The sequence below is a fragment of the Palaemon carinicauda genome, chromosome 1 (genome assembly GCF_036898095.1).
Source record: "Palaemon carinicauda isolate YSFRI2023 chromosome 1, ASM3689809v2, whole genome shotgun sequence".
In the NCBI taxonomy this organism is placed as follows: Eukaryota; Metazoa; Arthropoda; class Malacostraca; order Decapoda; family Palaemonidae; genus Palaemon; species Palaemon carinicauda.
This window is the reverse complement of record NC_090725.1, coordinates 228,174,928-228,198,955: the sequence shown is the minus strand read 5'-3', so window position 1 is coordinate 228,198,955 and position 24,028 is coordinate 228,174,928. Positions and strand designations below refer to the sequence as shown.

General features: G+C 42.9%; 2 protein-coding genes across 2 annotated transcripts; both read right to left on the bottom strand.

Annotated features, from left to right (window-relative positions):
- Positions 1-16,158: 16,158 nt before the first annotated feature.
- On the bottom strand, positions 16,159-16,749 carry LOC137638384 (uncharacterized). Its single transcript, XM_068370420.1, has one exon. It carries the CDS (start codon positions 16,747-16,749, stop codon positions 16,159-16,161), a length of 591 nt encoding a protein of 196 aa, XP_068226521.1.
- Positions 16,750-17,192: 443 nt separating this feature from the next.
- Positions 17,193-18,796, bottom strand: LOC137644106 (CCA tRNA nucleotidyltransferase 1, mitochondrial). Its single transcript, XM_068377059.1, has one exon. It carries the CDS (start codon positions 18,529-18,531, stop codon positions 17,284-17,286), a length of 1,248 nt encoding a protein of 415 aa, XP_068233160.1. The 5' UTR covers positions 18,532-18,796; the 3' UTR covers positions 17,193-17,283.
- Between the last annotated feature and the right edge of the window lie 5,232 nt (positions 18,797-24,028).

Genomic DNA, 24,028 nt, shown 5'->3' with positions numbered 1-24,028 from the left:
AAAGACTTGACTGTAAGCGTCTAGCATGCGACCATAATGTCGCATGTGCTTGCATTGCCGTAAGGTGTCAGCGTGCTGTATGTGTTCACCTTGTCATGGGGATACAGCGCTCTGTGTGCATCCCGCCTGTTGTAAATCTACAGCGTGCTGCGAGGAGGCGACAGCATCGCGTTCGGTCAGTGGCGCAAAAAGGCAACTGTAAGTCTATCCTGACACGGGAAAACCCTGACTGACCTTATTCAGAATATGTCCAGGCTGACGCATGCATCTAGGTTGCTTAGGATTCCAGATTGACCTGTTTGCCGAGAGTTGTCCGCGTGTAGCATGCGTCTGCATGAGTGGTAGTCGCGTGTCCCACAGACCGCGAAGATGGGACAACTTGTTGAAAGGAACAACTTTGACTGTCAGCGTCCAAAATACAACCAGACTGGCGTCTGCGTCTGCGACTGCATGAGGGAGAGACCAGAATTGGCGTCTGTGTCTGCGTAACGTCTGCCATAAGAGAGAGACCAGACTGCTACAAGCGTCTGCTCTAACGCTTCCCGTAACACGAGCATATCTCTGCGAGGAAGCATTGCTGAGCCTTGGAGAACTACTTTGTCTGATACTAACGGAAAACCATTTCTTTGGTCTATGGTAATCCTTAGACTCTTTTAGGAGAAAATCTTTCCCCCCTGAGAATCGTAAACGCTAAAGAGAGATGAAATTGACCTCTTTTAGCTCAGATCAAACATACACTCGCGGGGCAGCGTGTGCGCCAACTCAAACGTGAGCGAAGGCTGTGAGAGATCATCAACCGCAGTCCCGTGAGCAACCTGGGAGAGTCCTTATGACATTTACAGCGCGCCTTGTGCGCGACCAGAACGTATCCAATGCTGTGAGATACCGTCAACAGTAGTCGCTAGACCCCAGAAGAAAGTATTAGACATTTCCCCAAACTGGGAAAGGAGAAGAAGCGTGAACAGAAGCAAACTGAGCAACTTTTCTCTCGAAGAACTGTGTGTCTTACATGATTTTGGTGCTGACACGTCGCCTTCTTTCGACAAGAAAAACTTCCGGCGAACATCAGTTACTGCAGGATAAGTTATTAGAAATCATACGACTCCTGAAAGGTCTTGGACGTATTGATTGATGACTACCAAGTCAAGGTTTTGCGTCCTTCGACAAGGACAAACTCTTCCCTCCCTGAAAGTGCGTAAGATTCCAGAGGAAGAGCTAGGATTGTATGCGACTTGTCTGACTTCTGCTTCTCTCGTGGAAGACAAACACTCTCGATTGCTTATCAGTTCAAGCATCGCGACACGCCTGCTTTGAGGGTAAGTTCTGTTCGCGTGCGTACATGACGAGTAACTTCCTAGTCTAGTAGAAAGAGAAAACATAGAACGTCATCCTCGTCAGGGAACTGCGTCCTATTACGCAGAAAAAAGTTACAAGATCCGTGATACCATAGTGATGATGAACTGATCGCTTCAAGACATTCAAACTTCGCTCTTCTCAAGAGACTGTCACATGGTTGTGACGTCATAGTTCGACAATCGTAGGCGAAGAAAAGAGCTTTACTTCATCATTCCAAAGCGGAGAGGGAACGTCTTAGACTGCATCAACAGGATCGCTCAGCGGAACATACGTTTAACGCACAAGGTCCGCGATGTACCTCAGCCTACTGACCTTCCTTCTCCCAGGGGTTGCAAAGTAAGGAAGAGGTGTAGGGCTAGGAGTAAGACGAACACGAACAAACACCTCCTCCAGTGCACTGTGCTATGTTTACGAGTCACTAAAGAAGAGCATTTTAAAACATAATACATTAAATCATAAAAGATCTGCCCATTGTGGGAGATATACTCTTACGCTCTATTCTCATAAAGGCCTTAATACACCTCCTGCTGTTGCAGCTGCAGGCGCTGCATCAAACTCTACAGTAAGGTTCGTTACTTTTCTGAGAATGATTTAATGTTAATTTATTTATTTATTCATTTTCTTATTTCCTTACTGAGCCATCTTTCCCTATAGGAGCCCTTTGGGTTAAAGCATCTTGCTTTCTCAACTAGGGTTGTAGCCTGGCTAATAATAAAAATAAAATAAATAGAGACACCATCAACGCAACTGGCGAAAACTCTGAAGTCGGAACGAGGAGCAGCAGGTATAAAACAAAAGGGAAACTCTTCAGAAAAACTCTGAGTTTCTGAAAGTTATTCCCTTCCTCCTACAATACTCTATCCTAGGAAGAGAAGTCTTGATTCCTAGGAATCCACTCCTTAGGATTCTGAATTCAGACCTTAATGCTTAGAGGTTTTAATTCTAGCTCTCCCAACCAAGAATTAGCCCTGCAGGTCTTGGTCCGAGAATATAATATCTTTCTAGTTAAGATTTATTTCTTAATATAACGCCTGGAGCAACAATGACTCAACGCTAGACAGTCATGGTCAGACAGACATCAAAGTCGATTGTCATAGGTAGCAAAGCGTCCACACTGACGTTGAAGCTTCCACACTGACGCTGAAGCGTCCACACTGACGCTGAAGCATCCACACTGACGTCGAAGCGTCCACACTGATGCCGACGCTCTGCTCCGTTGACGTTCCGCTTCCGTTGACGCACCGTTCTGCTGACGCTTCGCCAGCTCTGCTGTCTGTCATGTCGCTTGGTAGCATGCTCTGCTGCCTGGCGAACGTCGGCGCGCCTGAATAGACTGATACTAGGCGCTATGAGCGGTCGGTTGGCGTTCAGCAGGTAATCGAAGTGATGCGTCCACCTTCTCCCACTGTTGAACATTGCGGCTGGTAGGCCGCCTGTGCGACAACGAGTTATTACCGTTAAAGACACGTCGCCTGTGCGACCGTGTCAAAGACCAAAATCGTGACATTCAACCGCACTGCCAATGGCAGGCTGATAAGACTGCATAAACGAAGATAGTTGCTGTTTCATGTCTAACAGCAAAGATCAAGGATCAACCTTAGGCGAAACGTATGCAGCATCATCTTCGTTGATCCCACAGCGCTTCCCACTGTCGGGAGACGATACCCATCAGGTGGACGCGGCGGCACTACGTCCGCGCCGCATGAAACGTAACACACGCAGAACAAATCTAATTTTGTTTTCAGCTTAGCGCCTGAAGCGCGTGTATAATGTTTGAGAACACTAATACCTCGCCTTATTTATAGCTAGGGTGAGCGTTCTGGGGATCAACAGAAAACGCTCGAGAGGACTTCTGTTCGGGTCTTAAAAGACTAACGCCTGGCTACCCTCTCGATTCCTTTCGCCGTTCGACTTAACTTCTCCCATGGGTCCAGGAGCTTGACAGAGGTCTAAAGCTAGGATAACGACAGGTCCGAATAGAAGCACTCTCCACTGAATAAAATTCACCGCCTAATTTAGCACTAAAAAATTTGCATTTTACTCTTTGGTAAAAAAGATATTTTCACAATTATCTGAAAACCAAAGTATACGCTCTCTCAAACGAAATGAACTCCGTAGAGAGAGACTTACAATTCTGTCAATGGTTTGAATGGGAATGCAAAAGTCACTGAATCCCATATAAATGCAACAAAATATTAAATAATACCTTAATATATATATTTATAAATTAAAATAAACCCTTAAATTAAGGGGTTCCAATAAAAGGCAAATTATCACCCGTACCTATTGGAACATCTACAATTAATACACGAACAATTTTAGTATTCCAAAAACCACTAAGGAAACAACAATACATAGAATCGTGCGCCACATCGATTGCAAAGAATACTGCATCGTATAAACATTAATTGAACTGTAACTTCCTTTAATTTCTGACTAAGGAAAAATACTAAAAGGACCAATTAATTGCAAAATAAAATGTTCCTTTTATATAGTACAACTTAAAAACTTAAGATGTAAGAAGAATGTACTATTCATAAAAATCGCTACAAAATATTGTAATATTGTAACGATACTGACGACTGCGTAACAAAAATAAATTGAACGCTAGTTAATCTTTGCAAACAGATCGAAGATTATCTAAAGAAAAACTATTAAAAGGATAAAATTTTCTTAAAATAACAATCCTTTAATTTAATTTATAGCTTAATACTTCAAAAGAAAGTATTCACTTATCATTCTTTGTAAAAAAGCAAGACAGACTTTTAGCCTATGGATAAGGCTGTGACGTCATCAATGGACGAGATGTTTACATCCCGCCCTTATGCTTTCGTGAAGTTTAAAATAGGTTGAAAAACCTTCTAATGCTACCTTTTAAGTTATAAATACGTGATCACAGATCAAATAAAACAAATAAGCGAAAGCCCAAACTCAAAAACGTTAATACATCACCAAATAACGTCCAAACAGAGTAAGAATACGAGAGAGAATTTCCAATAGTACAGTCAGCTATGGCCGGCAGAGAAAATCTGAAGTGCTTTGGTATAGTTCTACCTGTAGTACCGCGAGGGCGCTAGTGTACACCTGGCATATCTGCGATAAGCCGCGCAATATTTTGAATTTTTTGCCAGGGCGTCCAGGGACTTTAGCCATTCTTATATAACCAGAGGGTAAGTTTTATATTTAAAAGTGACATTTTACCGGTGTGTGTGTGTGAGCAGGGTGGCTGGTCTACCACCTGCTAGTTAGCGGAGGGTCTTTTGGCTAGTTTTCAGTATTTGTCAAAATAATATCCACTGTAAAGAGAGAAATGGTTTGTATTAGGCGCCGGAACAAAAAACAAATTAAATATGATATTTTAATTATAAAATAAATTTTTGAATATACTTACCCGGTGAATATATAATAGCTGAGCCTCCGGCGGCTCGACAGAAAAACACAACTCGCGAGCGATCGCTATGAAGGTTGCGGGTGTGCCCACTAGCGCCAACTATCGGCCAGATACCGCATATACATGTAAATAGCTCCAATTCTTCTCATCCCGCTGGGTCTCTATCGGGGAGGAAGGGGGGGCCTTTAATTTATATATTCACCGGGTAAGTATATTCAAAAATTTATTTTATAATTAAAATATCATTTTTAAATATTTAACTTAGCCGGTGAATATATAATAGCTGATTCACACCCATGGTGGTGGGTAGAGACCAGAGTTAATTAAGTTTACAGCGTATATGCTTAGAGTTTTTGACAGTTATATCATAACAAAACCCAAATATATATAGGTACCTGGTAAGGAAATTGACTTAGACGATTACTCTGCCTTGTTAGTCTGTCTTCCTCACGAAGCCCAGCGATCCTCTTAGGATGCTGAAAGACTCCCAGGAGCTGAAGTATCAAGGGCTGCAACCCATACAACAGGACCTCATCAAACTCCTAATCTGGGCGCTCTCAAGAAATGACATTTGACCAACCGCCAAATCAAAAAAGGATGCGAAAGGCTTCTTAGCCTTCCGTACAACCCAATTAAAAAAACATTTCAAGAGCAGATTAAAAGGATATTGGAATTAAGGGAATGTAGTGGTAGAACCCTTACCCACTACTGCACTCGCTGTAACGAATGGACCCAGTGTGTAGCAGTCCTCGTAAAGAGTCTGGACATCTTTTAAGTAAAATGACGCGAATACCGACTTGCTTCTCCAAACGGTCGCGTCCATAATACTTTGCAGAGATCTATTTTGCTTAAAGGCCACGGAAGTTGCTATAGCTCTTACTTCGTGCGTCTTAACCTTAAGCAAGCATCGGTCTTTTTCATTCAAGTGAGAATGAGCCTCTCGTATTAAAAATCTGATAAATTATGACAAAGTATTCTTTGACATAGGCAATGATGGTTTCTTAACTGAGCACCATAATGCCTCAGATCCACCTCGTAAGGACTTAGTACGAGCTAAGTAGAACTTAAGAGCTCTAACTGGACACAGCACTCTTTCAAGTTCGTTGCCTACGATCTCTGACAGGCAAGGTATATCAAAAGACTTAGGCCAAGGACGAGAAGGCAGTTCATTTTTGGCCAGGAAACCAAGTTGAAGTGAACATGTGGCTTTTTCTGTAGAAAAGCCGATGTTCTTACTGAAGGCATGAATTTCACTGACCCTTTTAGCCGAAGCCAAGCACACTAGGAAAAGCGTCTTGAGGGTGAGATCCTTCAGGGAGGCTGAATGTAATGGCTCAAACCTGTCTGACATGAGGAACCTTAGGACCACGTCTAAGTTCCATCCAGGAGTTGCCAAACGACGTTCCTTAGAGGTCTCGAAAGACTTAAGGAGATCTTGGAGATCTTTATTGTTGGAAAGATCTAAGCCTCTATGACGAAAGACCGAAGCCAACATGCTCCTGTAGCCCTTAATCGTGGGAGCTGAGAGGGAGCGAACATTTCTCAGATGTAAAAGAAAATCTCCGATTTGGGCTACAGAGGTACTGGAAGAGGACACAGATGCTGACTTGCACCAGTCTCAAAAGACTTCCCACTTCGACTGGTATACTCTGATGGTAGAAGCTCTCCTAGCTCTCGCAATCGCACTGGCTGCCTCCTTCGAAAAGCCTCGAGCTCTTGAGAGTCTCTCGATAGTCTGAAGGCAGTCAGACGAAGCGCGGGGAGGCTTTGATGAACATTCTTTACGTGGGGCTGACGTAAGAGATCTACCCTTAGAGGAAGACTTCTTGGAATGTCTACCAGCCATTGAAGTACCTCGGTGAACCACTCTCTCGCGGGCCAGAGGGGAGCAACCAACGTCAACCTTGTCCCTTCGTGAGAGGCGAACTTCTGCAGTACCTTGTTGACTATCTTGAATGGTGGGAATGCATATAAGTCCAGATGAGACCAATCCAGTAGAAACGCGTCTATGTGGATTGCTTCTGGATCTGGGACTGGTGAGCAATAGATTGGTAACCTTTTGGTCATCGAGGTGGCAAAGAGGTCTATGGTGGGTTGACCCCAAGTCGCCCAAAGACTCTTGCACACGTCCTTGTGGAGGGTCCATTCCGTGGGTATCACCTGACCCCTCCGACTGAGACAGTCTGCCAAGACGTTCAAGTCCCCCTGGATGAATCTCGTCAACAGGGAGATGCCTCGATTTCTTGACCATATGAGAAGGTCCCTTGCGATCTCGTACAGCGTGAGGGAGTGTGTGCCTCCTTGCTTGGAGATGTACGCCAAAGCTGTGGTGTTGTCTGAGTTGACCTCTACCACTTTGTTTCGAATTTCATCAAGGCCAAGTGGACTGCTAATAGCTCCTTGCCGTTGATGTGCATGCTCTTCTGACTTGAGGTCCACAGACCCGAGCATTCCCGACCGTCCAGGGTCGCACCCCAACCCAAATCCGACGCGTCTGAGAACAACACGTGGTTTGGGTTCTTGACTGCTAGGGATAGTCCCTCTCTCAGACTGATATTGCTGTCCCACCATTTCAGGCATGCTTTTACTGGTTCGGAGACTGGGATTGATACCGTCTCTAACGTCTTGTCCTTGTTCCAGTGAGAGGCTAGATGGAACTGGAGAGGCCGAAGGTGTAGTCTCCCTAGCGAGACAAACTGCTCCAGGGATGAGAGAGTCCCTACGAGACTCTTCCAACTCCTGTCTGAACAAACGTTCTCTTTTCAGCATTAGTTGGACTTTGAGCAGGGCTTGTTCTATTCGGGTGGCAGACGGAAAAGCCCGAAAAACTGGACTGCGAATCTCCATCCCCAAATATAGAATAGTCTGGGATGGGATCAGTTGGGACTTTTCTAGGTTGACCAAAAGTCCCAACTCCCTGGCCAGACTCAACGTCCAATGTAGATCCTGCAGACAGCGATGACTGGACGATGCTCTGAGAAGCCAGTCGTCCAAGTACAGGGAGGCTCGGATTCCCGATAGATGGAGGAATTTTGCCACATTCCTCATGAGCCTCGTAAACACGAGAGGAGCAGGACTGAGGCCAAAGCACAGGGCTCGAAACTGGTACCCCACATTCCTGTAAACAAACCTCAGAAACGGTTGGGAATCCGGGTGTATAGGAATGTGGAAGTATGCATCCTGAAGGTCGAGAGAGACCATCCAGTCGCCTTCCATTAATGCTGTCAAGACAGCCTGGTAGACTTCATCGTGAAGTTTGTCTTGACAATGAACACATTGAGCGCACTTGCCTCTTACGTACTCCTGCAGTGAACGTGGCTGCCAGATCATTAGAGCCATCCCTGATAGTCTTGTTCCTGCAGAGAACGTGGCTGTCAGATTATTGGAGCCATCCCTGATAGCCTTGTTTATGCATGACATAATTGTACAGCAAAACTTCAAACGCTCGAAAAAACTCCTAACAGGAGATGGTCTAGCTCTGAAGCCGACCATAAAATCTTGGAGCGTCTCATGGCCAGGCGCCAGGGAGAGTCTATGAGGTTTGAGAAGTCTATCTGGGCAGAGGCAGGAACTCCCAAGCCGAGAACTTCTCCTGTGTCATACCAGACTCTCGCTCTATAAGCCAGTTTAAAAGGAGGTAAAGCAAAAGCTGTCTCCCCCAAACTCCTCCTGGTGATCAACCAGTCGCCTAGCAAACGTAAAGCTCTCTTAGAAGAGCGAGAGAGCACTAGCTTAGAAAACAACGGCTTCGAAGTAGCTAGGCCTAGTGTAAACTCTGACGTTTAGGCGAACGAGGAGCAGCAGTTACAAAAAGATCCGGACAAAGATCCTTAAAAATCAGCATGATTTATTTAAAGTCCATAGAGGGCTGAGCAGCTTTAGGCTCCTCTCCGTCTGACAGAGTCCCCAAGGGAATATCAGTAGGAGGAGGATCAGCAACTTCCTCATCTGAAGGAACCTTGTCCGACAATTGCCGTGGTGGCAATGCTTGACAAGCAGAGTCCACACGCAAAGAAGCAACAGTAGCAGTCAAGGACGCTATGTCATGTAACTGCTTAAAGGACTGACCAGCACAACAACAGGTGCGGGAGGACGCTCGACGTCAACTCGAGACTGCCTTGACTGCCTAGACTGAGCAGTCAAAACAACTCTTGACTGCGGTGCTTGACGCTCAACGTCAAAACAAGTCAACTTCGCTGGTTGGCGAACGTCCTGAACATCAACAAGAGCAAGCGGCAGCGGCTGAACGTCCACAAGCGGCTGAGAGTCAACACGGGACTGCATCGAGTGAGGCTCTACAAAACGTGATTGACGTGACTTTGTAACGTCAACGTCAACAGGACGAGCAAAGGCTCGTTTGGGCGGCTGACGGCCAGGATCTCGATCAGCTAAGCGGCGAGGATCATCGTGAACCTGCTCAGCAGAATAGTCCTCCATAAGAGAGGCAAGCTTATTATGCATGTCTTGCAGTACAACCCATTTAGGATCAACGGGAATGGGTGCCGTAAGAGACGAGGGTAACGTCTGTGATTGCAAAACCTTGCCTACAATAAGACTCTCGGAGCCTGTGTTACGCTTCTGTTTAGGCGTCGAGCAGTCTTCCGATGACTGCACAGGGTCAGAGCTGTCCCAATGGCTACAACCAGGACGCTGGACCTGTCCTGAAGGGACTGACTTTCGCTTTAAGGGTCTCGAAACCTTGCTCCAAGGTTTCTTACGCGATAAGCCTTCGGATGACGAGGAGAAAACCGTCTCGCTCGTCTTATGGTAGGGGCGGTCTTGACGAGACACGCCTGAAACCATAGAGGGAACGTCTGTTCGTTGGTTAAAGCCTCTCGAACCCATAAGTCCTACGACATTACTTCTCCCTGGGGCATGGGAGCTTGCAAGAGGTCTCGGACTAGGCGAACGACAGGCACGAACAGACGAACCCTCTGTTGCAACACTGACAACACTTTGCGCAATTATCACTTTATCACTACGATTTTCTGTTTTGCACTTACTTCACTGAAATCGAATTTTTCAATAATTCACATTAGGCATGAATAAAACTGATTTCTACCTGAAGCACGCAATTCTACCCTACATCATAAGGTTATAATTGCGAAATAAGTCGTATAATGTAAGCACATTAATACAAGCAAAAAACAGTAAACATATATATATAATAAAACGGAAATATATAAAGATAAAAGGATCAGTGACTGGGGAGGAGACTAAACACTAGTTCATTCAAAACTACGTTTTCAATCTCTCACCGTACAGTGCCTTGGGACGAGAATAAAAACTAAAAACGTTTTATCCTTTCTCCCCGTACAGAGACTTGGGACGAGAGTAAAAAAAACTGACTCGAGAACAACGTTACTCGCTTGGGACGAGAATAAAGATCGGAACGTTCTCTCTTCCTCTCTCTCTCTCTCTCTCTCTCTTGATTTCACACCGAAGAGAAAAGCCCACTCACCTTTCGTCAATAAACAGGTTATTTGACCAAAGGAAAAAACTGAAAGGACTAAGAAATTGAAAATTAACAAGTTCCTTTAAATTAGTATTTAAAACATTTCAGTTTGAAAGAAGAATGAACAAAACGTCAGAATCGATTTACTCTTTCTGCAAAGTGAAACCGTGATTCTCTCTCTCTCTATCGTAACGATAGAGCGCAAACTGCGTAGCATAAAAAAACCAAACGTTAGTTCATCTTTGAAACAGCACGAAGACTATTCAAAGAAAATCTTTCATAAAATATCTACTAAAAAATATTCATTTAATAAGTTTTAAATCATTTGCTCTGTAAAAGTTATTTACGATTGAAAGGGCTCAACGTTGTTTAACTTCGGTTTCCAAGTTAGGACCGCCTACTCTCGGATTAGGGGAGGAATAGGTAAGGCCGCATATAAACAAATCATTAAATTTTATCTTGATGTTTATTATAAATGGAAAGCTAATCGAAGAGGCCTAATAAAGGCGGGTGAGATATAAAATATATAGAGGAAAATCTATAATTAACAACAACAATTTATAACGTGATAAGATAATTGCTAAAAGCCTAAAACACACTTCCGTACTAAGGGAAGGGTCGGCCATTTTGAAAAGTCAAAGAAAGTCCCAAAAACAATCCAAAGTCATCAACAATTAAATCTATCCAAAAAAAGAGTTCAAGATTTAAGTTGAAGATAAAACACCTGCACTGCGAAAGCTCAAACCAAAAGGAAGTACTTCACCAAGACTGTTGAAAAACTCCAGGTTAACAGCGAGTAATGGTACGTCTTGTCGATCAGACCGACAGAGAAGAATTGGAGCTATTTACATGTATATGCGGTATCTGGCCGATAGTTGGCGCTAGTGGGCACACCCGCAACCTTCATAGCGATCGCTCGCGAGTTTTTTGTGTTTTTCTGTCGAGCCGCCGGAGGCTCAGCTATTATATATTCACCGGCTAAGTTAAATATTTAAAAATGGTAATACAGTATAAGAATAATCTGTGCACCCAAGGGGTAAGATTTATAAACTCAAGAAAATTCAGATACGTGCAAAGAAATAAACCAAGGGTATGTGAAATCATCAAATCATTTAACATTACTATCAAACATCCATGTTTTTTATAAATTAAAATTATTAATTTCTCCTTAAGAAAAATTGCTATCAGAAACAGACTATGAACTTATTAAAAGGGAGGTAGGCTAGATGCTCAAAGATTCTTACACAATATGGCACAATAAAATCTCAAAAGAAATGAATGAAAGCGAATTATTCAAATAAAACCAAATAGTAGGTTGGCCAGGGCACCAGCCGCCCGTTGAGATACTACCACTAGAGAGGTATTGGATCCTTTGACTGGCCAGACAGTAATGCATTGGATCCCTCTCTCTGGTCACGGCTTATTTTTTCTTTGCCTACACTTACACAGAATAGTTTGGCCTATTCTTTACATATTCTCGTCTTTCATCATACACCTGACAACAATGAGATACTTAACACTTCTTCACCCAAGGGGTTAATTACTGTACTGCAATTTGTTCAGTGTACTTTCCTCTTGGTAAGGGTAGAAGAGACTCTTTAGCTGTGGTAAGCAGCTCTTCTAGGAGAAGGACACTCCAATATTAAACCCCTGTTCTCTAGTCTTGGGTAGTGCCATAGCCTCTGTACCATGGTCTTCCACTGTCTTGGGTTGGAGTTCTCTTGCTTGAGGGTACACTCAGGCACACTATTCTATCTTATTTTTTTTTCTTCCTCTTGTTTTTTTGAAATGGTGTGTTGGGCAGGCTTAATAGAAGGGCCATGGATGCCTGGTGGTTTATCAAGAGGTTGTCTTTTCCTTTTTCTGATTCTTTTTCTTCTCAAAACCATCCTTACTGTCCTCCCTTCAGTTGAAGTGGCTATCCTGGAGGGTATTTAGCCTTGCATGGTGTATCGGCTCCTCCATGTTGACCAGTTTTTCCGACTTTTTACTATAGTCTATGGGTATCATCAATCACTTTGTTTATAACTTTGTTTATAATTCTGTACGTATTGTTTTTGTTATAATTCTTGTTAATCTAGTTTTTAAGTATGATGTATCTTTTTTATTTCTATTAATTCTTATGCTGTCTGGAGACATTGAGCGAAATCCGGGACCAGTACGTCCTAGATTTCGTCAATGTCGTCTTCTGTATTGCAATATTCGTGGTCTTCATGCAAATATCCAAGACCTTACAGTTGCGTCCAGACAGTATGATATTCTTTTGTGCTCAGAAACTTTGGTTTCTAATATGAGGCACTCATCTGAGCTCCTTATAACTGGTTTTAAGAAGCCAATAATGTAGAAACGTGATGCCATCCCTAGGGCCAGGGGAATGGCGGTGTATATTAGGACAGAGTACCCTGCTTCTCATAAGTCCTGCTATCAATGTGGATGTCATGAGATTCAGGTAATAAAAGTTTGTGGTAGGCATAACAACTTTTATTTATGTTCGATCTACCGGAATCCAGACATGGATGATTCTATCTTCGATTGTCTTCTTACCATTATGGCTAAGATACAAGAAGATGATAGAAAGGCTTCTTTTGTCTTTGTTGGTGATTTTAATGCTCACCATAGGGAGTGGTTAAGTTCTATCTCTCCTACTGATCGCCATGGCTTACGAGCTTTAGACTTTGCCTCTGAATCAGGCTGTGAGCAAATCATAAATGAAGCTACTCACAGGTCTGGTAATTGCTTGGACCTTGTATACACTGACTCCCCTGGCGTTATAACTGGTAAGGTTGGTTCTCCAGTCGGGACATCTGATCATGCCTTGATTTCATTATTGGTGAAGACTGAGCAGCCTGTCCCTGATATATCATATTCTTGTAAAATTTATATGAAATCCCAAGCTGACTGGAATGGGATTTTACATGATCTTTTGTGCTTGAATTGGTCACAATTATATAATAGCGTAGATCCTGTTGTCCCTTTGAATGAGAATCTAGTCAACATAATTGATAGGCGTATCCCTTCTCGTGTGCTAAGGTACCGAGTGAAGGACAAACCGTGGTTCAATGATGATTGTAGACGTGCTTATTTGGAGAAGCAGGAGGCCTATCACCTTTGGAAGGGCAACAGATCAGATTTGACCTGGAACAACTATACTCAGCTTCGAGCTTTTGCTCAGAGAGTTTATGCCTCAACTGAAAAGGAGTACAATTTAACCATAAAAGAAACACTTTCTGGTACAACTCAGGAACATAAATGGTGGTCTACCCTTAAATCTGCACTCTTTGGTGTAGATGCAACAGTTCCTCCTTTACTTAAACCAGATGGCTCAGTCGCTCACTGTCCAAAGGAAAAGGCAACCCTTTTGGCTGATGTTTTTGACTGTAAACAGAGTAATGAAAAACTTGAACTTCCTCATTCCTGTTTTCCTGAGGCTAAACTTACTAGTTTAGCTTTTCGATCTCGTGAGATTAAAGCTCTGTTGATGGACCTTGATGCTTATGGAGGTGTAGACCCAAATGGTATTTTTCCTTTGTTTTTTATAAAGACAGCAGATTTCTTAGCTCCAAAGTTATCTGTTATTTTGCGGAAGTTAGCAAGAAGAGGAGCTTTTAGCACTAGTTGGAGAATTGGTAATGTTACTCCTCTATGTAAATGTGTTTGTGGTAGCTCAAGTCCCACTGATTACCGCCCAATTTCCATAACTCCCATATCATCTAAAGTTTTTGAACGTCTTCTGGCAAAACGTCTTAATAGGTTTGCTGAAGGTAATCATCTACTCCCTAGTTTGCAATTTGGTTTTCGTAAAGGCCTTGGAGCATGTGATGCCCTTCTTACAATCTCCAATGCTGTACAGAAATCCCTTGATTGTGGTCAGGAAGTTCGTATGATTGGCCTTGATTTTAGTGCTGCCTTTGACCGTGTTAATCATGAGGCCCTTGTTTTCAAACTGAAACAGTTGGGAGTGGGTGGGTCGTTTCTTAGCATTATTACTGATTTTTTAAGTAACAGATCTCAAAGAGTTGTTGTTGATGGGCACCATAGTGATTATAGGAATGTGATATCCGGTGTTCCACAGGGTAGTGTTCTTGGCCCATTACTTTTCATACTATATACACATGACATGTGGTTTGGCCTAGAAAACAAGCTTGTTGCATATGCAGATGATGCTACTCTCTTTGCATCAATTCCATCCCCTGAATGTAGATCTAGGGTTGGTGAATCCCTTAATAGAGATTTAGCTAGAATTAGTGCATGGTGCAAATTATGGGGTATGAAGTTGAATCCTAACAAAACTCAAAGTATGATTGTAAGTAGGTCAAGGACGGTGGTTCCTCAACATCCGGATCTCAGTATTGATAATGTTTCTTTAAATATGTATGACTCTTTCAAAAATTTTAGGTGTGATTCTCGACAGTAAATTTACTTTTGAGAAACATATAAGGTCTGTGTCTTCTTCAATTTCACAAAAAATAGGCTTATTGAGAAAGTCTTTCAAGATTTTCGGTGATCAATCTATTCTGAAGAAGTGTTTTAATTCTTTCATTCTACCTTGTTTTGAGTATTGTTCTCCTGTCTGGTCTTCAGCTGCTGATTCTCATCTTAATTTGTTGGACAGAAACTTACGGTCTATTAAATTTCTTATTCCTGATCTAGATATTAATATCTGGCACCGTCGTTCAATTAGTTCATTATGTATGTTGCATAAGATTTTTCACAACTCTGACCATCCTTTACATTCAGATCTCCCTGGACAATTCTATCCTGTTCGTAATACTAGGCAGGCAGTTAATTCTAATAGCCAGGCCTTCTCCATCACGAGGCTCAATACTACGCAGTACTCTAGAAGTTTTATTCCAGCTGTGACCAAGTTGTGGAATGATCTTCCTAATCGGGTGGTTGAATCAGTAGAACTTCAAAAGTTCAAAGTTGGAGCAAATGCTTTTTTGTTGACCAGGCGGACATAGTCTTTTTATAGTTTATTTATGACATATTTGTTTTTGATGTTGTTGATAGTTTATTATATGACATGTCTGTTTTGACGTTGTTTCTTATTTTAGAATGATTTATTGTTAATTTGTTCTCTTCATTTATTTATTTCCTTATTTCCTTTCCTCACTGGGCTATTTTTCCCTGTTGGAGCCCCTGGGCTTATAGCATCTTGCTTTTCCAACTAGGGTTGTAGCTTGGATAGTAATAATAATAATAATAATAATAAAATACTGTATCTTCTACCCCATTGTTATTCCTACATTAAAGGGTCGGTTGCCTGATGTGCCTTCTCCAATGTCTTCTATCAAAGGCATCCTCTTCCACCAAACCTCTTCTCTCCATATCATCCTTCACCTGAACTCGCCATATAATTCTCTGCCTCCCTCTCGATCTTCTACCCTAACAGGTTCCTCCAAAGCCCTCCCCACCATCCATCCTCAATGTGTGTTCACAGCATCTCAGTCGTGACACTTTATCACCTTTGTAATTCTTACTACACCTGCCATTCTTCTTAGTTTATCATTTTCCAATATTTCAAGCAATGATATAATATTCTCATAATCCACCTCAGTATTCTCATCTTTGTTTTCTCAAGCTTTGCTTCCTCTTTTTGTCTAAGAGCGCACATTTCTAACACTGTACATACATTAGCACCAATCTTACTATTATGCTATGGATCATGACTTTTAGCTTGATTAACAATTTTCTTATTACATACTACTCCTGGTATCTCCTTCCTCCTTCCCCAGGCTACTTTTATCCTATTTTCAACTTCAGCCTCATATTCTCCCTCCTGACTTATAATAGATACTAAGTACTTAAACTGTTCCACCAGTTTTATAACTAAGCCCAATTTACCCTCAATCCTCCCCTCTCCTAAGACTTTTGCTGCTCTATAACCCTTCTCTGTAAGTCTTCCTTATTTTCGGAGGTAATTACTGAAACATCTACATATAGCAATTCATTCCCACTACTCTTTATTTCTGATTTCTTCACGTAACACACTTATGATCCACACAAATAAAAATGGCACTAATGCTGACCTCTGGTGAGATTCAACAGTGACTTCAAAGGTTTCTGTTTCCCAAACTGCTGTTATCACTTTCATCCTTGTTCTTTTGTTCAACACCATAACCATTCTAAAAAATTTCTCTTGGAATTCTATGAAAAGCCTTTTTAATCTACAAAAGCAGAGAAGAGCTTCTGGTTTCCCTCTAGCTTCTTTTCCTGTAGTTGGCTTACTATAAAGATGACATCCGTAGTCCCTTTTCCTCTCATGAGTCCATAATGCCGTTTCCCCATCTTTACAATCTTTCATCTGGTACCCTCCAAAAACTCTCAAAACATGCTCTGTTAGTTTAATTCCCCTATAGTTACTACATTCCATGACATTACCTCTCGGCTTCAATGCAAATCCCATTAGACTCTCCTCGCAATCTTTACGCTTTATTTCCTCCTCCCGTATAGCGTTTAATAAATCTAACATACATTCTTCCCCCTCTGTAGCTAGTATCTTGAACATTTCAATTTGAAACTCATGATGGACCTGTTGTTTTACCATTTTCCATTTTACTCAAAGCCCGTTTCATGTCTGTATTTCATTTCTCCATCACTGGCCACTTTACCATTTACGCTTCTCCCAGTTCCTCTCACTTATTTTCAATATTCAGTACCCTTAAAAATACTATAAAATGAGCACATGAAGGAAGGAAAGTGTGAACGAGCAGTTAGACATTAATTTTTTATGACGAATAAAGCACTAAGTGCATTGCATAGCTTTTCTTTATGCACTATTGCATTTCTGGGAGATTGCTAAGTACCCAGTCAACATAACAGCATCCATACAGAGAACTATGAAGGAGCATAAATTTAAAAACTTACGAACGTCAGATGACATGGATAACCTGCATGAGATGACTTGCGCAATACATCATTGAATGTGGTTGACCTTTAATGGGTTGAAAACCTTTAACTTAAAAAACACAGAATAAGAAAAAACATTGAAACCTATAAATAAGATATTTATTTACATATAAAAGAACATAATTAATAAATGGAAAATACTTATCAATCTTAAATTAAAACATCAAGTTCACTAACTTGAATAAGATGATATATCTAAAAGATTCAAAAGTTCATCACTACTTAGCGTAAAACTGGATTTTTTCCATTCACATATTAGGTCACTCATAGCATATTTTATCTTTTTCCTTGGTACACCTTTTTCTGATATCATATTCCCATTCACAGGAAATTTAGGAATTTCCCAATCATTCAACTGGCTTTGGAAATCCACCTTACCGGCATATTTCAGTAACTCATTCACATAAGAGAGAGCAATATCTTTGTTTCTTTTCTCACCGATCACAACATCAACGACAAGATCTTGGATCTCCTTGAAAGATTCAGCTCTCATTGCCATATCTCTATGTTCCATTACAAACAATAATATTTCTCTTTCACGCTTCGAACATTTTATCCTGGCGACAAACGATACAAATTCCTCTTCGCTTGAAAATCCAGCAGCTAACAGAGTCATATGATGTACATTTGATAAAGGGATATTTAGTTCTTCACATTGTTTGTACACTCTCCTTAAATTATCGCAGTTGAATGTTTCTGGGAATCCTATATAGGGTCCTACCCCACATTCAACCATCTTTATTACAAGTTCCCCTCCATACCTCCCTGTTACTATCTTCTGTACTTCAACCCAAATTCTTTCCCCTGCTATTTTCCCCAGACCTTCAACATTTCTTTTAATACTTTCTAGAACTTCCACATTATGGTTGTCTGGACTATCTGCAATACGTCCATAAAATCTAAAGTAACGCAATATCCTCAGGTAATCCTCCTGGATACGCTTGTCAGCATCCCCGACAAAAGTGACAACCTTTTCTTGTAGGTGCTTACTGCCATCAAAGTAGTCATAAACTGTCCCATCTAAACCTAAAAACATGGCATTGATTGTTAAATCTCTTCTATTAGCATCTAACTGCCAATCTTTCGTGAATTCGACTTCAGCGTGGCGACCATCGGTTTCGACATCAATCCTCAATGTGGTGCACTCGAAATTTTCTTCCTCGAGACGCGCTGTCACTGTGCCGTGCTTTTCCCCTCCTGTGTTCACCATCCTCACACCTTCTTCTTCAAACATTTTCTTCATTTCTTCTGGAGTAGCAGTAGTGGCAAAATCCAGATCATGCGGCGCCTTGCCCATCAACAAATCTCGTACGGCACCTCCTGCGATACGAATTTCAAAGCCATGCTTCGAAAAAAGGTCAGACAATTGTCTCACTTCAGGCCTCAAAACAGAGTCCATCTGACTGCTGCTCAACTTCATGGTGTGCAAGCACTGGAAAATGGAGAGAGACTTTAATAATACTGAAGTAGATATGAAAAATTTTAAAAAATCATGCTTATAATTGAAATGACTAATCACTCAAGGGTTTAGATACACACATATGAACAACTTTTCTTCATTAAGCCTTTTTTTACATACAATTGAAAACATCACAGACTTTGAAAGTCATTTATATTTTTCCTACCTATACAAAGAAATTTAAATCAGCTGTTTGATACTAGGGCTTTCAGAGGTGCAGATTGTGACTCTAACCATATGCTAGTGGTTGGAAAGCTCAGAGTTAAATTAAAAAGTAAAAGATTGACAACAATAAAAACCTTCTAACCAAATATGACAAATTCGAAGATAATTTGTATTTTTCCTAACTATACAAACCTTAGCTATTTACAAAGGGTTACCTTTTAGCGTAGCTGAAATGGCGAGCCATTAGAATTTAACGAGGGTGTATTACCCCCGCGCTAGTTAGCGGGGGGGTAGGGGAGTGGTAGCTAGCTACCCCTCCTCCCCCTCACACACAGGTGAATACTCACTTTCACTTAGAGGTAGGACTTGTCTTGGGGGACAGGGCTGGCGGGCAAATATGTGTAAATAGCTAAGGTTTGTATGGTTAGGAAAAATACAAATTATCTTCGAATTTGTCATTTGTTCCGTAACCGAAATACAAACCACGCTATTTACAAAGGGTGACTTACCCCTTAGGAAGAGTGGAAAGTCCCCAGCCATACTGGCTTTGGCTTTACCCGGGGACTCAGAATCCGAGTGAGTCGCACTCGAGAAAAGGAGTCCCTGCACCTCACAAGTTCCTTGCTCCACAAGGAACCATGTGGCCTACGTAAGCTTGTGTGTGAAGGAAGAAGTGTGACCCGTCCTAGGCAGTTGACCTGGAGTTCCAGAAGGAACTCTGGGTTAGGACGTTCCCAATACCACCTCGTCAGGGTATGGGGGACGCGACAGTATTGACTCAATACTCGGAACACAAGGAAGCATGGTTTACCTGCAGAGGTTCGAGGTCAGCTATGCAGAGACCAGGATGCTGCTTCCCCGTAGAGGGGATGATGAAGAAAGAAGTAAGGGCCAGACATACTTCTTTCGTTCATGCAGACTAAAACCTGATAACAATGCCCTCAACCATCTGCTACCTGTCCAAAAAGGAGCCTGAGGTTAGACCAGCTGTTGTGTAGCCACCACAGAGCGATAGAAAACGTATCGAGACTCCTGTGGGTCACGCCCTGCAGGAAGCGGGCTGCGAAGGTCATTAGACGCTTCCAGACTCCAGCTTGTAGCACCTGCGTCACAGAGTAGTATTAAACGAAGGCGAGGGACGTTGCGATGTATCCAACATCGTGCTGTAGGGCGACGTGACGGGGGAGGGTCTGGAGACAGGACGAGATGAATGTCCTTGAGTCCGGGCTGAAGAGGTATACTGGTGACTCTCCCCCCATGTCCTCCTTGTGCTCCCAAATCGGCTGCAACTGAGGACAAACTGCAGCTGTTCCCAGCGCTAACCTCTCGATTCCTTTACTGGCAAGAAAGAGAAGGTCTTGGGACATCAGATACAGAATGGAGACTCGAAATCTTGAATGAATCGGACCGAAGGGCCGGGACCCCCAGATTCTGAGTCTAGCCAACAACTCAGGAGCGAGCCTGAATGTTGCCTTCCCCTCTTCCTTAGAAAGGGGGGAGTCGTAAGAGACCAAGAAGATTGCTTACACACTGGCCGTGGCCAGAGTGAGCAGGAGACCCAAGGCGGAATACAATCCGAGGCCTGTCGTAAAGGGTCTTGAGAAGATCTCTTAAAGGACTAAAAGTCCAAGCCATGCTCCAAGTTGGAGGTCTTCCTCCGACTAGGGCAGGGACGATTGTAGCTTCGCATGAGCGAGGATAGATCCAGCGGGCAGGAAAAAATTATTCCTTTAAGCCTGAAGGTCAGGGAAAGGCTGAGCGACAGGCTTCATTGCCGAGAGCGGAAAGGAGTTTCCTCCCGCCGAAAGGCAATAAGACCGTTATTGCTGGAGAAGAGGCCTCAAGGGAAGAGGTATATCTCCCACGGCACCAACCACCTTAGACTCTTCACTTTGCCTGGGAGACCCCTGTGGATGACTATCGCAGATGACGCGACCTCCGTAGCGGGTTGTCTCCTCTTGAGGAGGAAGCGTAGTGTCTCCAGGCATGAAGCCGAAGCGACGCCCCAGTTCGGGAGAGATGTCGCAGTGTGGATGCTTGAGTAGTTTGCGCCGTGGGAGAAGCTCTCCCGGGAGTTCCGTCAGGGGAAGCAGAGGGTCCAGAAACCGTTCTGCGCATAGTCCCAGTGGAGCTCTCCCATTGAAAGGTTGACAGACAACCTGGTCTTGTTGAGACCCATTGTCCACAGACAAAAAGGAGGGAAGACGCAGGCGTCGAAGTTGTCCCACCATCACCGGAATGCATCTTGCCAGAGTCTCGGGGTCTGAGACTGGGGGGAAAAATAGCGGAAGCTTGAGGTTCCAAGCTGTCGCGATCAGGTCCCCCAGACCAGCACTTGCTGGTTACCCAAGGTCAAAGACCCCCAGGTACACTCTCTCTACGAGGCTCTGCTCGGATAGTCTGAGAGAACATTCCCCTGCCTGGAACGAGAGAGCCGATGGTGGAATTGAGAGAATCTCAATCATCCCGGTATCTCTACTGCAAGATGTGAAGGTGCGAAAATGCGTACCCTGCTGGTTAGAATACGCCAGAATCATGAAGTCGACGGGCACGGGGCGACTCGGCAGGAGCTGTAGGATCTGTAGAGGGGCCAGACTAAGGCCCCTAAGCCTGCCTGAATGATGGAGAGGTATCCTTCAGGTCTTGACCATAGGCCTGGACCGAAACATGCCCCCCCCTTCCTTTGACGAGTCCGAGAACTGCATCAAGAATGTGGGGGAAAGGACGAGAATATCCACTACCATTAAGAGACTCCATAGGTCAACACCCATTGCAGGTCTAATAGTTCCGCTGGTCCCATAGGGCCCGGGAGTCCGGTTAAACATTGCCTGAAGCCACCGGAACTTGGATCGCCCCACATTGAACTTATCCTGAGGCGACCGTTCGGACTATAGACGGGTCAATGAGGAAAGGAGAACTAGGAAACGTTCCAAGGTAGGGCTGAAAGCTCTGCTTGACTGAGAACAGGTACTGCGACTCTCCTCAGTCTTGCCACAGTCAACCGAAAGGAAGGCTCGGAGGATGTGGTAACAGAATCTGGCGTCCCCAGGTGGTCACCCATCCAAGTACCGACGTTGCATAACCTCGCTGGACGGACGAGAAGCGGGGTTTCCAACGTGGTAAGGCCGTTGACTCAATATCATGGCCAGATACTCCAGATGTTGAGGCAGAGGAAGAGAAGGCTCCAAGCAAAATACCATGAGCCCACACTCATGGTAAGCATCCGGAAGCTTGTCCCGGTGCTGAAGAAGGTCGAACCCGAGCCTACCGGAGTTGACCAGCCCTCCAAACAGCAGAGGAGGCGGAAGCCTGCACCTGAGCGGCCAAGAGGAAGGCAGGGAGAGTTCTCTGGGGAAACAAACCTGCTATGCCACGGCGGGATAGCCACACTGCATCATAAGCAGGAATACTTGCAGTCTAGGCTGAATTCGACGAGCACCCTGGAAGATGGATGGAATGGAAACTGAAAGTACCCGTCCTTCCGATCCAGGGTTTAAGGAGTCCTGTCGCCTCGTTACCAGTCTGATCGATTCTGCTGGTCTACGCTGGCCGAAGTTTGTTCGACAAACTTGATCAGGGCTGAGAGGTCGACTACGGACATCCCTTCTCAGATCCTTCCTTACAAGAAAGGATCAACTGAGGGGGCCGGGGGTGAAGCCGTCGATGATCCTAAGGAAGACCTTCGCCTAAGGTATGGATCATTCTGCCCAACCGGGCAACTCTGCTGACGCTATGGCATAGAGGTTCAGAGACACTGAATTCGCTGACAGAGACGGCAGGCGCGATATCCTTGGCTAATCACAGAGATTGTGCGGGAATGGGCATCGGGAAGCTGTCATTCGGATGAGTAACCTTAAGGGGACCGTCCGCCATGTCCGCCATTTTTTTTTCTAATGATCCAAATTACACAATTTCTATATATGTTTTAGACATATATAATACCTTCATCATATAAAAATTTCAAGTCATTTGATCAAAAACTTTTGGATTTATGAGCAAAAATCATGATTTAAAAAAAATATTTAGGTACATTTTTCCCCACTAGTATAATACCAATTGTATTGAAACTTATATCACAAAAACTACTCTAACAACTGAACAATTCTGTCGGACAGAATTTTGATTTTCCTTTCTCTTTTTTTTTATGAATTTTTATTTTTTTTTCCTCGTCTAGACGGAAAATAATCGTGAAAAAAAATGTAAAACGAAAATCAAAATTTTGTCTGACAGAATTGTGTGATTTTTATTCTTCTTTTCAACGATATCTTTTTCTCTAATATCGGACAACAAATAAGTGAGAAAAATGTACCTAAGTGGGAATAAGTATGTTTTTGAGTTATGAGCTCCCAAAGATTTGCAGCAAGCTTTCGCTTCTTTTCTAAAAGAAATCAAGATAATATCATTATGATAACTTTTATTGTTCATTCCTACATAAATGCACCCTAAAGGTGGTATTTGAACCCTCAGTTTACTATTCCTGTTATGAGTTGCCTGCGATCTGTAATTGTTGCCAGTGTTTTAGTTAGCAGGTTTCAGCTTTGTACTCTTATCCAGTTTCCCTCTTTCTTGGTTCTTTTTTCTTGTTCTCCACTTACTTTTTGTTCTTTCTATCACCTTATGTAACCATTGGCATTGCTATAAAATTCCAGAGGACATTGTGAAAGCACAATCAACATACAAACTTCAAGTAAATAAACACATGCAATATAATTTCTATATGCCTTTGGAAACTTTGTGATTTTTTTCGTAGCTGGTAGTTTTCATTCACCTACCCTCTACCAAATGCCTTTCATATCTGGCCAGAGGTACGAGATTTTGAAACATGAGAGAGAGAGAGAGAGAGAGAGAGAGAGAGAGCCTTTGGCTGATATAGATGACAGTTCAATTGAGAGAGAGGAGAGAGAGAGAGAGAGAGAGAGTTGAACATTGTTATAATAGTATTTGTATAAATGGGAGTTTTTAATAATTGGAGAGAGAGAGAGAGAGAGAAGAGAGAGAGAGAAAGAGCAGAGAGAGAGATCGAGGAGAGAGAGAGAGAAAGAGAGAGAGAGAGAGAGAGAGAGAATATAAAAGTATTTGTATAAATGGCAGCTGGTATATAATTCGAGAGAGAGAGAGAGAGAGAGAGAGAGAGAGAGAGAGAACTACGCATCTGTCAAACTCAGTCATACAGACGCCGCCATAAGGATGACGTCATTATTTAAAGACCGCTATTTTCATTGTTTGGAAAAATGATTGACTATTTGTGCTTTCTACAACCTTAGGTAACATTGGCCCTTGCTATAATGTTTCC

Coding starts and splice junctions, on each gene's coding strand:
- LOC137638384 (XM_068370420.1), bottom strand. CDS start 16,749: ATGGTAAAACAACAGGTCCATCATGAGTTTCAAATTGAAATGTTCAAG.
- LOC137644106 (XM_068377059.1), bottom strand. CDS start 18,531: ATGAAGTTGAGCAGCAGTCAGATGGACTCTGTTTTGAGGCCTGAAGTG.